This window comes from Macrosteles quadrilineatus, unplaced genomic scaffold (assembly GCF_028750875.1).
Source record: "Macrosteles quadrilineatus isolate MER2022 unplaced genomic scaffold, UCM_ALF_1.0 Scaffold_1__1_contigs__length_201487025, whole genome shotgun sequence".
NCBI classification, from domain to species: Eukaryota; Metazoa; Arthropoda; class Insecta; order Hemiptera; family Cicadellidae; genus Macrosteles; species Macrosteles quadrilineatus.
The window spans coordinates 30,474,972-30,490,115 of NW_026542594.1; the positions used below are offsets into that span (position 1 = coordinate 30,474,972).

General features: G+C 37.3%; 1 protein-coding gene across 3 annotated transcripts in view; it reads left to right on the forward strand.

The window, feature by feature from the left end:
- LOC128983111 (transcription factor Sp9) overlaps window positions 1-13,421 on the forward strand; it is a 44,097-nt gene extending 30,676 nt beyond the window's left edge. Inside the window, exons 3-6 of one of the 3 annotated variants that reach the window (XM_054402277.1) lie at window positions 8,806-9,196; window positions 9,411-10,074; window positions 10,668-10,753; window positions 11,692-11,795. In XM_054402277.1, coding sequence (XP_054258252.1) covers window positions 8,806-9,196; window positions 9,411-10,074; window positions 10,668-10,713 — 1,101 coding nt within the window. In that variant the 3' untranslated portion in view covers window positions 10,714-10,753; window positions 11,692-11,795. Of the gene's footprint in view, window positions 1-8,805; window positions 9,197-9,410; window positions 10,075-10,667; window positions 10,754-11,691 lie in introns of all 3 variants that reach the window. The other 2 variants (XM_054402274.1, XM_054402276.1) reach the window with 2 other exon arrangements.
- The last annotated feature ends 1,723 nt before the right edge of the window (window positions 13,422-15,144 follow it).

A 15,144-nucleotide genomic window follows, 5' to 3' on the forward strand; every position in this document is an offset into this window, starting at 1 on the left:
GTGTTTTAATTACTAAAAACCACCACTCATACCTTATAAGAGAGGTTATGTTTTCGTTTATAACCTCTCCTTGCCACTGACAGTGATCAACGAAACATTTTACCAAACTAATTGCACCACTCAACAATTAAATTGGCCTGAACAGCTGATTAGTTGAAGTTCGAATTATTACAATCTTACTTCTTCTCTCTCAGCCCTTGAACCTCATTGGTCCGCCCGTGTTGTTATGAGTCTATGCTGTTGTGAAAGTAAACAATGCTGTTATGTGAAACTTTTCAAATCTGAGAACTGAACTGAAACGGATACTTTAAAAAACGGTCGTAGGTACAAATTAATAATCAATCCATTTTTCGTAAAGACACTTTTTGAGGATTCATAACAAACGATTTTGTATTGTGACGCTCGTACTTCATCTAGGACATTTTTTATCAATTAAATATTGAACTTTTTAATATTTGACGCCTTGCATTTAAACCCCCCTAAATGCACGTAATTTCTAAAGCCCAACATATTTTATTAAACACTATTTCTAAAGCTTGCACATGAAAATATATCGTGCTTTATAGTGTGCTAACTTGTAATATATTAATATAAATTTGGTAGTGTAATGCATACTTAGAACAACTCTCGTATAAAAAATGATCAATCTATGTTGAATTACTGTCATTTAACAGTAATAAAATTGTTTCGCAACAATCTGATTTTCTCATTGTTCTTAAATTATTGTGGACGGACTCATCAATTTTGATGTTTATTTGTTTTCACGTCCAGTGCCTTTGGATGACTGAAATCTGTCATCGCATGCTGTCCGAAGACCACCATGAGACAACAGTAAATGTGATTTGCGTGGAACGTGTTCATTACGAGATTCCAGCATTCACTGGGCAGTACGAGCGTTCGACTCGCTTTTACAAACTCTGTGTGACAGTGGAAGAATTTAGCAATCCACAATGTCAAGAGTGCCCTACTTTTCAAGATTTCACAGAGACTATGTATATTATTAATTATACCTCAATTAAGTTTAAAATGACTTTGATTAGTCATATCGAAATTCAGAAATGTCTACTAGAGACAGCTGAAATTGGGTTCCAGATTCCAGGAACCAATCAGCATGCGATGACAGATTTCAGTCATCCAAAGGCACTGGACGTGAAAACAAATAAACATCAAAAAAAAAAATAATCTGATTTTATATGTTAAATGAAGTCGAACGTGTAACACTGTGCAATCAAGGTGACGTCTGTAATATTCATTCAACTGAGCAACTCTGATATCTAGTCCTGGTGGTACAGGCAGTCTCACAATTATTTTCATGAAAGCTGCCACTGCCAGTTTGATCTGGTCGTTAGTTGATTACGACTCACCTCAGCCAATGCCTCGCCAATCACGGCGACAATAATTACCGACCATTAGACCTCTTGCGATTTGTGATCAGCGCCAGCTTCCAGGATCTGTCCCGTGTTAAATGATTCTCATACAGGAATACTTGATTGGAATGAAATGTTTGACGTCATAGTTAGCTAGTCTGGGAATTCGGCCATGAAAAAATATGTAGCCTAATGGACTACGAATGAATAATGTTTCTTTACCCTACTCATTAGACTACTCTGTGTATGTCTTGCAACACTGGGTTCGATTAATATAAACCTAAACCAGTTCATGATTGTTCTCGAGATTGAGCAAAGTTATAACTTCATAGCGTTTTCTTTGCTTAACGTTTAGAATTCAAGTCAACATCCCTCATTAAGACCTTAACTGGACTGGCAGGGAATCTGGCAACGAAAATATGAGCTGGCTTGCATTTGGCTAATGCATGGATAGTTAGTTGTGCTACGAAATAATAAATAATTTTTTGCTCTTAGTATTCATTTCTTTTCACGCGACGCAAATTGAAATTCATTTTCAAATGTTTATCCCACATTGTTGTTTTTAAGAGTTGTCAAAATGATATCTTCGTAACATTTTCTAATGTCCTTTATTACGTAAGACCAAAGTAAGTTAATCTGAAGCAGAAATCAGGTACTCAAATACGGGTGCAGTTTCATTTACAGCATTTCATGCATCATCCGCTCTTCATTTTGACATATTCTTTTAAATATATAATTAGGCTTAATAATTATTAGTTTAATATCTTTGCCCGAGGACTATGTTACGCATAAATCTAGGCATCAAGAAACACTAGTGCTAATAGCGTAAGATAATTACTTAAGCATAATTTATGGTCAAATTACAGGAAACAGCGTAATGATTGAATAGATGATTATGGCTGGGCCCATTTACAGGTAATTTATACCACCACAAAGTTGTACCGGAAATGGTACCACTTTGCCTTCCGGAATCTAGTTTTTAGGTAAATTTATACTCAAGGTCTATTAGATCTAGGGGCCTTTCTCAGTATCACGATGTAAGGTTTTAAGTTGAACTCAGGAAAACGTTGAAAAGAATTGGGTACACACCAGCAAGGAGCATTTTTATGTATACAAAACAATATTTTGGTTAAAACCAATAATAATCAGATATTGTAAAAAAAAAACAACAGAAATCACCAAACAATAATAACAGGTTAACATTATGAAGGTAATTCATTGTTCTTTCAGCACTATTCTTACTTCTACTACCATTCTTACTACTATTATTCTTACTACTATTCTTATACTAACTTCCACATCCAATTATAACGGTGGCCAACAAGCTGCTCAAAAATATTGTAACAATGAATTATTGGTTTGTTTTCTCACATTTTAAGTTTAGTTTTCGTTCAACAAAACAGCCATTTATTGATCCTTTACCATTAGAAACAGAAATGGATTCTTATGTATGATGGTGCTACCAGCTAACATGTTGTATTGTCCACGTATAAATCATTGATATATCTGAGGTAAGTTTGAAAATAAAAAAAATCCACAAGTAAGTCGTCATTTTAATACTGTAGTTTGGAATAATCCATTTAAATTATTTCAATCTTCAGGTTATCAATTAAGACTCTCTCAGCCAATAAATATTGTTCTGATTACCGGTAACCCACAACATTTTTGGTTAATAAAATCTAATGCACATAAAAAAACCAAACAGAGCCTAAAATCTCCTGTAACGATTGCAGACAGTTGTTATCCTGGTCCTGTGATTATTTTCACATTCGGAGGGTTACAGTTTCTGGGAACAGGTAGACCTTTGTCTCGAGTCCAATCAAAGTTGGGACCGCTGGGAGTCAGACGCCGCCGGGGCAAAAAACAGAGCACCGAATTACGCGACTTTTCAAAGGGAAACCGCTAAAACACAATTAAGGCTACGGTTGCGCAATATATTATACGGTATGAATTATAGGCGGTGTTAATCAGAGTTTGGAGGAAGGACCCTCGACTCATTTGTTGAGTGGAAAACAATTACCAATAATTGTTGTTATGTTATGATTGTTATTGGATGTGTGTGGTATCTACCATAGGCCAAAAGGATACATAAAGCTAATCATTATTTAAATTTTGACCACCCATCATTCAGAAATTATCTCCCTTGTATTTGGTTCGTAAATGGTTTATTCCTTGGAATTTAAAAATACTTGTGCATTTGTAATAACGCACATACATACAGTTTAACATCTGTACAAATAATAAACGTAGAAAATACACATTGTATTATATTTTAATGTACAAATGGTATTTCGGTGTACATTGAAGTACGTACAAAACAATTCTCCTCCACAATACCAACCTCACAATGTGAAAGTTTATTAAAGGCTCGTTCTTTCAGCCCTTCATTGCTTGGTCGAGCGCCAAATCGTTCACCTCTATCTCTTCTTTTGGAGGGAACAAGACCCGATCTGACATTATTTTTACAGAAACAAAAACACACACTCAAAATTATTTACTGTTTGGTGGATTATGCGTCTGAGCTATGGTAGTTATTTGAATGCTTCTAGTGTTTTGTTTTTCAAGGGAAAATCCTCATACACATGACTAAATCAATCTACTTGGTCGATTATATTTTTAATCCTATTCAATGACTCTAGAACTTACGTACCCTAATTATCTCGCCTTATACAATCGCTCCATACTTAATACAATGAAGAGAGATGTGAACACATTTACACATGTGAACCATAATTTAGTGTGTATTTAGTAGAGGAATGGTTTTTCTTTTAGCAATAATTAATTACCCAACTGTTAAACTATAACTTACTTTCTAAAATCAGCAATTAACGATTAACTTGTAATAGGCCCTAATTCCATATTACATCAACTGTAATTCAAGCCAAGCCGTTATACTCTCCACTATTTTAGAATAAAAAAGATATTTGGCTTAGTAATTGGAAAAGGGCCAAACCAAGTGGTCAAAGTTGACTCAAGGTGTGTGTGTATCAAACGAAGATGAAACTTCAGCTTTAAGATCTTATTGTTTAATTGAACGAGCTTATTGATATCTTACGTAAACACGCTGGTTTGTGTTTTTAGATTGCAATTGAGTGTAGGGCGTTTCAATGTTTTAATTCAATAAGTTCAATGGTTGGCTCATAAATTCGCACACAATTAACATTCAAAGTGTTTAAGAAAGACAAAGAAAAAGAAATATTGGTCGAAAAAGTTATATTGTTGTACTATCTTTGTATTTGGCTAAATGTTAGGCCTAAACTCGAGATTCCTGTTGTTGCTATGTTAGAGTATTTATTGTTGTTTGTTAATCTTATTTTTTTGTTGTTGTTACGCTTTGGATATTTATAACCTGTTATATCTTTGTTAACTTATATTTATCATCAAATTTTGCTTACCTATTTTGTTGTATTCAACCATCATGTTTATCTTTGTAAATTGGCTGCTGCCGTTGGAAATAAAATAAAATAAAATAAAATAAAATAAATTCCGTGCATCGCTTACTGTGATAATGGTAAAATACAAATGTACATAAAACTAGCTAAAACAATGTCTGGAGAACGATGTCCCCATCCCCAAGTTCAGAGACAATCGCGTCGTCGCAGCACCAACCTCCCACAATGTTGAATCTACAGTCTCCACTCTCCACTCGCTACTTGGACTGAGACTGAGATCAATAAGACATCCACCAATCACAGTGCACCACGCCCAGTTCTTGAGCCAATTGTAACTTCTCTAACTGGCAACGATAACCGATAACCCCTCGCTTCTGGTTTCATCCTTGTCATCAGAGTGTGCACAACGTGCATTACGCTGAGAGTTCCAATTGTTTACACGATGGCAACTAGCTTTAGTCGAGTTGATACTTTTATATCAATAAAGTAGTTGAAATATTTTAATCCACAAAAAAACAATAATTTTAATTTGTAATCATTCAACTACTATAATCCTTGAGGCAAGCTGTATATAATTAAAATCTATTAACATTAATAGTTAAAATTCTTACTCCTCAGATGCGCCTTTTGTAGGTTGGACTCAAATCAATCACGTTTCGATTCAACGTTTCCATGTTGATGTAATGGTATAATAAATGGTATCATATTTTTTAGCTTAAACCCCTTTTTGATCAGTCAAATGTCCTAACAAGTACGCAGACTAGGAGGTATTTCAAATGTTTTAAAACATTATTGTTGATATCAGCTGTTGTGAGAAAATTAAATAATTTGCTCCAAACTTCGTTGTTAAGCGTGGTGTTTTACCGTGTAGTGTCAACGAAAGTTAACCCTTTGATCTGTTGTCGATTTATTTTTAAAGGTCTATTGTAAACACGGAACAACATCGACTTATTGTTTCCTTTTGATTGTTAATTGGTTTGATTTGAACCATGTGTTTTAAACTTTGGTGTAAATGCGGCTAAATGTTAAAATGTTGCATCAACATGTACTATGCTGAGTTATCCGCCTAAAACATAAAAGTTCGTGGTGGTTGGACGGATTGATTGACATATGTTTACGGCAAACATAAACTTATATATGATTATTATTAATTGAAAAGTATTTAATTTCGCTCACCCAACTATAAAACAAAAAGGATAAACAAAACAAACAATATTTGTAAAGTACTGTACATTTTCTCTTCTTTATTAGAGAATTAAAACAGGCAATTATTCAGTTTTTTTGTTATTACATAACAATACTATTACCATCACAAACCCACATTCATAAGATGTTAAATATTAAACTGTTGATACTGAAGATGAGCAAAACATCAGAAGTTTGAAGGCCTACGAAGACCTAAGGTTTGAGGCTAGGTAATGGTTTGAGTTCAGAACGCACAAATGCCTGACTTCAAATATTACCAATCACAGCACTTGCTTTTCCCAGTGTCAACACCTCCTCATGATACAGAGTAAGCCTTGCTGTAGGGGCACCTAACTAAAAACATGTCTCAAGCAACGCATAGACGTGCTCATGGGACAAATATATTGCTTATTTAGAGGCTAGGAATTGGTGTTAATGATGCTGATTTATATGAACAGGAAGTTGAAGTCATTTTTTCCTACGAGCGCCATTCACAGCCCCACAAACAGAGGTCGATGATAAGTGGAGTGCCTCAGGGTTCGGTCTTTGGTCCGCTTCTTTTCTCTTCTTACTCTATATGATAATGACCTGCAGCTTAATAGAATAACGCTACCGGTTACGCCGAAATGAAATGATTCATCTTTTCGTTTGGTCATGAGTTTAGTTGTTTTTTCATTTATAAACTGAATTGTACGTGGGAACCCGAGGTGTTGAGATGAGTGGAATAATGGAATGTCAGTCTCATCGCTGACTTTTTTAAATAAATAAATTTTGTAAGCATATTCAGTTGGCATTATAAAGTCGCTGTGGAATTCGATGCAATGGTATTTTTAGACACGTCAATTACTTACTTTAGATACACATATTCATAGTTCATACAACATTACGAACAAACCACAATTTATACTGAAAATAGATAATAACCAACCACAGGTATATCTTTTCCAGCTACAGTATATACACTCTGAAAAAAAATCATTCAGTTCTTTTCATTTAACAAACTAAATTGGTTTCTCAAACCGGATCTACAAATTGTCTCTCCAGAGTCCAGCCACTGTCACAACTCTAATGTTGCCATCGGCCGCAGCGGCGCCACTTGTCAGTGATATCGATTCTGCGCAGGAACGCGGGAAGTGCCAGATGTTGAGCCGTTGAGCCTTAAATCAGCTGTTGACTTTGCTAAACAAACATCCCCAAAAGTAAACATTTTGATTTTCAACTATCAGCATAACATCGGGTAAGCAGTGAACTCCCCATAGTATATACGTTATATTTACAACATATCTCTCGTCTTGGAACACAGTTTTGCAAGAAGAGCAGCTACATCTGATCTAGTAGTTCTGAGTGTAGCGGCTAGCCCTAGTCATCAGGTCGTGGTCACCGACAAGAGAGCGCCGTGTTAATTTGTAAAGGTGCCAGCCTCTAAGAGCCTCCCTTTGTTCCTCCGACTCCATTACGTCCATCCTCAATCTCATCTCCACCCCAAGGCTCGTTATTGACTCTAGTCGGTCAATATTGATCTTTACAGCCGCATTAAGTTCCTCAACAAATGGACGTTAATGTCTCTATTAATCAAGCGCCTCGTAAAGAAGCGGTGGGAAATCGTGTGCTGTTTTGATTTTGTTTTTGTTTTGGCTTCAGCGTGTGTGTGATTACTTACCGGGAGATCGCAAAGCTTCGTGGAAACATCAGATAAACTTGGAGTTTTACGATACTCTGGTTTCGAAATTCTTGATGGTAAAAGGTTTTGTTCAAGATCGGATGCTTTTATTGTTGCTCGCATAGTAACCTTCATCCTTTGATGAATTAGCCATAAGCTTAGGTACAGTTATTTACTATGCTAACTGTAATGGACAATGACTGCATTTACGGTTCATTTAAATGGAATTCAAACAGAAAGTGTCCCTAATAAACACTTAATCCCTGACAAAATTTTACTTTGGAGTTTCTCTGTTTTTAGCACCGACTCTTACTTAAATAGTTAACAATATTATACCGTACGTCCGGAGATGAAACAGTGATTTTGACATCACCCAAGTATCTCGACGCCGGAAAACTTATTCATCGTCTTCTCGCGTTGAATGCGGATTGTAGGCAGTCAGCTTTCCCTCTGTTTCTACAAGAGACAACAGTTACCACTTATTATTACTCGTATCCTCTCAGTGAGTCATCTAAAGACGGCATTAGCACTTTTCCTGCTTAGCATTCATCACTCCGCATATTCTGGCACGTGCCTCATTATCATCAATTGTTTCTGTTATTGCAACAGCATGCAGATTGTTTCTCTGTAATTGGTCTGATTACTGTCGATGATTTTGTTGGCAAATCGAGTCGCTATTATGTCGCAACATTACCTTAGCTACCCATCTATAGGATAATGTTTATAAATTTATATAGAATCTTAATCGCAAACGAATCCATTCCCAAGAATGTCGTGTTGTGCTGGCTGTGGTAATGTCGATAATCTTTTACGGCCTTGAGGCTTTCAAGGTTGTGCTACCCTGCACATAACAAAACACTATTATGGTGATATACTCGTACACTGCACGTATATTCTATGACAGTTAAGTTCTTTAAAGTTTTACAAGCTAACACAATTTATACGTTTCTCCCCACTACATGAATAGGCTAAGCTAGCCGTTACTGTATATGCATTGATATAACAAATTCCAGTTCCATGTTTCTCAATAGAGCCAATGTGTCTCATGTGTTTGGTCAACATTGAGTTTTATTATTATTCATATGCAAAACCAGTTATGACAGTTCACTATTACATTGTTGATGTGAAACAGCTTGACTCGCAGTCAACAATGTAGTATGTTCCCTGACAGCACAATCTGACCCACTGTTTCTTGTTCCAGGAGCACCCCGGACTGCGAGGCACTCCTCTGGCGATGCTGGCGGCTCAATGCAACAAGCTGTCCAGCAAGTCACCGCCCCCTCTCGCGGACGCCGCCGTCGGAAAAGGCTTCCACCCCTGGAAGAAGAGCCCCCAGAGCGGCGGTGGCAACGTCGGCCCCGGCAGTCCCACGGGCCCTCAGCGACCTACCACAACCTCCTCCGCGGCCTCCACCATGGGCAACTCAGCGTACAGCAGTAGACCTGTGATGACGTCGTGCGGCATGAGTGGAGGTTACACCGGCGGAGACTTCTACTTTCCCGGGGCCACGGCTCAGGCGACAGAGAACTCTCACCACCAGGCGGCGCTGCTGGGCAAGGTGGAGGGTGCCGCGACTCACCACGCTGCACTAGGTAGGTCATAATAACCCTCACTACATTTATAGCTAGATACATTTATTATACGTGAACAATGAACGATTATAATAAAATTATTGTAACAAAATCTTTCTTTGTTTTTGGTGTCATTTTTGAAAAGGCTTGGAGAAAATAAATCTATTCAATTATTCTTCTTTCCTCCGTAAGTGATGATATCTTAAATAAGTAACCAAGTCTGATCTTTCTCCAGGCTCAGTGTACTCAAGACACCCGTACGAGTCGTGGCCGTTCAGCGGGATGCCGGCGGCGACTCACCCAGGAGCGATGAAGCCCGGAGACGCGGGTGGATGGTGGGACGTCCACGGCGCGGCTGCGGGTGGTTGGCTGGACATGAGTGGAGGCATGCACGCTCAGATGGCCGCAAACTACACCAGCGACTACTCTACATTGAGTCACTCCCTCGCAGCATCCAACACCGCGCACCTCCTCAGCTCCGGGCAGCACCTGCTACAGGACACGTACAAGAGTATGCTGCCTGGACAGAGCAGCTTCGGCCTCGGACATCACCATCACAGCTCGGCTACCACGCCTACCACCGTCTCCACGTCCAACTCCCAGGTACCGTCACCTCGGTCCCAGCGGCGGTACACGGGCAGAGCGACGTGTGACTGCCCCAACTGCCAGGAGGCGGAGAGGCTAGGTCCGGCGGGAGTTCATCTTCGCAAGAAGAACATCCACAGTTGTCACATACCGGGTTGTGGCAAGGTGTACGGCAAGACGTCCCACCTGAAGGCGCATTTGCGGTGGCACACGGGGGAGCGACCCTTCGTATGCAACTGGCTGTTCTGCGGCAAGAGGTTCACCAGGAGCGACGAGCTACAGAGACACCTCCGTACTCACACAGGCGAGAAGAGGTAGATTTGTAAGACTAAACAACACAGACGTGGAGTAGAGACGAGGACATCTCCCGTCACTATCCCACTGTCTGTGATGGTAGAACGGGGTCCTCATCACCACAAGCTCAGTTTTAGGATCTCGAAATTGAAATCAACATTATCGTTGTTAAGTGTTGCCGTGAGTTTAGGCACTTTGTTTGACTCACAGGCCACTTTTCAAAAACAAAGTCATGATAACGTAGACCACCGAGCCGATGATGATGATATGGACCTCAGAGCTGACTGAAGTGTACGCGTAAAAAGTAGTCACAGCATTTTTTACCCACTTTATTCATCCTAAAATGCATTTTTATGTTTTATTTGTTATGACTTTGAAATAAGCTATATCCAACCAGCATAACAGTATTTTTTTAACGTGCACTGAAATAAAATAAAATAAAATATGTTTAACACTTACTACACAACTAGTTAGTGGTAAATACAAAAACATATCTACACAAAATAACTGTTGCGCCTATGTTCGGACTTAATTTCAATGTTCTGAAACACTTAGAATACATTGTTTAGTATATCTTTTAAAAATCCTACAAAAAATATTCTAAATGTTGCAGAATGACGTTAGATGATATAGCAAAACAATGTGTAGCACATGCCTGAGCCGCGTGAGCCACTTCAGCCAGCTCAGTTAATGACAGAGGTAGGACGACCAAGAACAATATCACTCACTATCTTGATACCTCTTTGAATATATTCGCACAATAAGCGATCAGTACCACAGAGTTCATTAGCAGGCTTTACAGACAACTTATATTAGTATTTTCTAAAGGTTAATTCGCTCACTTCTATCAAATCACACAACTTCTACTTCTAACAAAATCATACAAAATAGCTTTAAAAATAAAGTAATGCAATTTATGTATTATCTGCAAATACATAGTTACTTATGTACTTTAACTATCATCTTAATTCCTCTCGATTTTAAATATAAAAAAAGTGTTCGTCCTTCCTCTGCCACTAAGGGATAATACAACTTTAGAATAATTAGATTTAAAAGTTAATCATAGACATTATTATTATAGCGAAATAAAATACACTAACAGTATAATTACACGTGATTTGGTATAATCATTCATGACGTTGCAATTCACGCTGGTTTCTAGGAGCGTCTACCATTAGAATATACACACTTTAATAATACTAAATCATTTCCTGATAAATTTTTAAAAATAATTTGTATTTTGTATACTGATGCAGATATCCTGTATATTTGGATCAGATGTAGTCATGTTTTATTAAAAAAAGAAGATAATTGAATGAGCACTTACAGCTGTAGCTTATAAAAATATATTTCTTCCTTTAGTTTTAAATATGATTGTTGTGAATAAATATGAAGGATAAGAAATTATTAGTTTTATGAAAAATTAATTTCACTTTTTAAATAAATTAAGCGTCTTTTCCTGAAATCAGCAGTTTGAATCAGTGTTCTCTGTTCTACTAGGTCCATTTTCAACACTTGATCACAGGTTTGGGATTCCCACTAGCCCACTACTCTAGTATGATAGTAATGTACAGTATCACAGGTTTGGGATGCCCACTAGCCCACTACTCTAGTCTTATAGTAATGTGACGTTTCAGGTTCGCATGCCCAGTCTGCAACAAGCGGTTCATGCGCAGCGACCACCTCGCCAAGCACGTCAAGACCCACAACGGAAACGGAAGCAAAAAGGGAAGCTCCGACTCGTGTTCCGACTCCGAGGAGAACTCCCAGTCGGAACTCACCGGAGTGAACTCTCCCCACGGGTCGGTGAATACTCCTCCACCTGGTCTGGAGGTGGACGTGAAGCCTGGGGGGTTAGTCTGAGGGCGGTGGGGTCCGGCGCTGTTCTACCACCATCCTCACTAGCGCTAGGACCCCACCCCTTCCTGCACCTACGAGTCTGTCCCCCACCACCACCACATACACACACAAACATACACCAGACGTGTACTCAATAGTAATTGCTAAGAGGAAACCAGTAACCTAAAAATCAACTAGAGTAAAAAAAAATTATCAACCATCTATTTAATCTAGAATTAAGAGATTGTGTGCAATGAATATTTGCAATAGAGCACACTTTAAGACACTCACTTAAATACCTTAAAAATGCTAATTTCTTTACACTTACATTCTTTACTCTGTTATCTGTCAACATGAAAAACTTAATTCGTTCTTTTACAATGCATCACATATTGAGCCCTTAAAAATCTTCTTAAAGTATGTATGCAGGGAATATTTATTGAATAAAGAAAAGTACCGAATGAACAAATGATCTTTCAAAGAGTGTTCTTAGCACACTGAGTGTTCCTAAATAATGAAACTAAAAATTGCACATTCCTCCAACATTGTATTTATAAACTTTTCCAACCAACAAGCTCTGATACAATGAGAATCTGATACACAATATTTGTGCCTTTGTAGAGTTGTTTATTATTTAACGTTGCCTTGGTCAGCTGGATAGCTGATCAGCTGATCTATTGCACATTTCATAGCGGTGGGCGGACCGACTCCCTGTGCCATGGGAACAGTAATATTGAGTCTGTGATCAAATATACTGCTTCCTCCAACCCTAACTCTCCCCTTGTAACATAGACTTGTTAATAAATTGTTTTATATTCGACCCCAGTCATTAGCGAATGTACATAGACATTGATAGTGTTGTTATACATCGAGGTTGAACAGTACATAGTGCGTGTATATAACTTATAATTTACTTTATTATATACCTAATACTTGTTGCCAACTGTACATATGTATCATTGTACCATTGACATATCATGGAAGTACTACTGTAACGGTGTTTATGTAAGTATATGTTTTTGTACACTTAAAAATTGTGTTTAAATATTGTACTTTTTAAAATTGTCATATTCAGAACGTAATGACTTAAAAAAATATATTTAAGACTCCATTTCATTGTTGAAACTTCTATACATACTAAAAATAAAATAGCAAAAATTAGTGTTTTTTATAGTTAAACCTTAAGTTTATCATATGAGATTAAAGGACCAGATGCTATTCGAATAAACATTCGTACTATTTGATGTAGCCTTGTATAAATTTTGGTGTTATACTCTTACTTTGAATATTCTTCTATATTTACAATGGTATTGTCCATATGATCTGTGTTTTCCTAAATCAAATAAATATGATAAGAATCACATGAACTGTATAAGCTAAATTCCACTAAATGCCAATGTCATGTAGACAACATTTTTGAGCATAAAACTCTAATTGATACATTATACTGTCAAACACTGTTAAAGTAGTACAGAAGGAATCATTTCCTGGCCAAGCTGTTCCTGATTGTGTCGATCAATAAATCACTTGAAAGAATTAATCCATTGTTGAGTTTTTTGTATTGTTCCTCCTAGCCTGGTGACGCTGCAGAATTACAATCAGCTGATATTCATGCATACTGTTATTGTGTGATCAGTGTGGCTACTGGCCCGTGACAGTGCAAAAGCATAACAACTGTGAAATAATAAGTCATATAATCAACAAAATACTAGTGTATAGTTTGTAGAGAGTATTGCAAATCTGATTTTGGAAACACAATACGATTGCAATTGAAAACAAAATGCACAACGAAGTATGTTGAGTTTACAATATAGCAAAATAATTACACAAGAAAATTGAGATGGTTTACAGACAAATAAAAACCAAATTGAATGGTTTTTATTGTATTGGCATATCATTTGGGGTCCTTGATCAATCCATGATGATTTTTGCTTTCATTTGGACCTTTCAATGAATGTTCTTTTATTTTTATTTCGGTGTTTTTACGACAGTTGCATTTTTTATGTTCTGAAAGAGAACGGTCCAAACAAAGTATTGGCTAAAGATACAGCTCTATGACTCTTTGTTATGGCTATGAGCTGTAGTCATAACAGTACAAAGCTACACAAGGGATCCCACTCTATTCTACACTAATTCATCGTTCATTCAGGATAAGAATACACTCTGTGGCATTGATTTGTAAAGGTGAAAATATGTTAGAAATAATATTTAGTGAACTTTAAACAAGTCTAGTTAAAATAATCATCAGAAACCTAGACTAAATAATTTATGGAAAAATACAAAGTGTTTCTAGTATGAGCTTAAGTTAAGTTAATTCATTGTGAATAGTTAGGCTAACCTATTACAGAAAAAAGAGACTGCAGGTAGTTAGGTACTCACTCGGAAGTTGACTGTCAACAACATTTTATAATTGGACACCATTAAAGAACAACATTATCAAGAATACTTACTTAGTACAACCCAAGCTTTGAATTTAAAAAGACAGCATAATAATAAAGTGCATTCAAGAACTTAGTAAAATTAATAAATTAGTTTAAAATTGTGTTAAATAAAACAATATGTTTAGAAATAAAATTATTAAAGACAACATATACGCCATATCATATCTACCCGAGTTCTCATAGAAAGGCAGAGCAAATTAGAAGATGTATTGTAATCAAACCAATTATGAAGAATCTATTGAAGACAATATTTTTCCTATTTCGTAGGAGCATGACACAAAACTAACAGAATTCACACAGTAAAAGTTGGGCCCTTCAATAAGAGATACAGAGGGAATAAATTAGATACTGTTTATTTCGTACAATGTAATTTGATTCGGGTACACAAATATACGTACTTCACATCCTCGTTCCACTTCATTCAATAAAGAGAGCCAAATCTACTTAAGCCACCCACATTGATATAATGGTTAAACGTTCATCACACAATCAGATTGAACGGTTTAGGGGATGAAATAGCGACCCCAGACCCCACATTGGGGTGACAATTTGGTTATGCAGATAGACCGCACGCAGCGGGGGTGAACTTGCTGATTAAAAACACTTAGATTTATACAGCGATGTCGATTTGTCTTGATCCTTGTTGGTGACTGTTGGGGGGGGGGGAGGGGGGTGATCTCCCTCGACGGGTGATGAGGCGGCAAATGCTGGTGGTTGATGGTTATTGTCGTCGTAAAAGCGGGCTTCATTTCACTTGAAGAGGTTTCGACTTTAATGTGAAATCTTGGTGAACAAACTTCTAAATTGAAA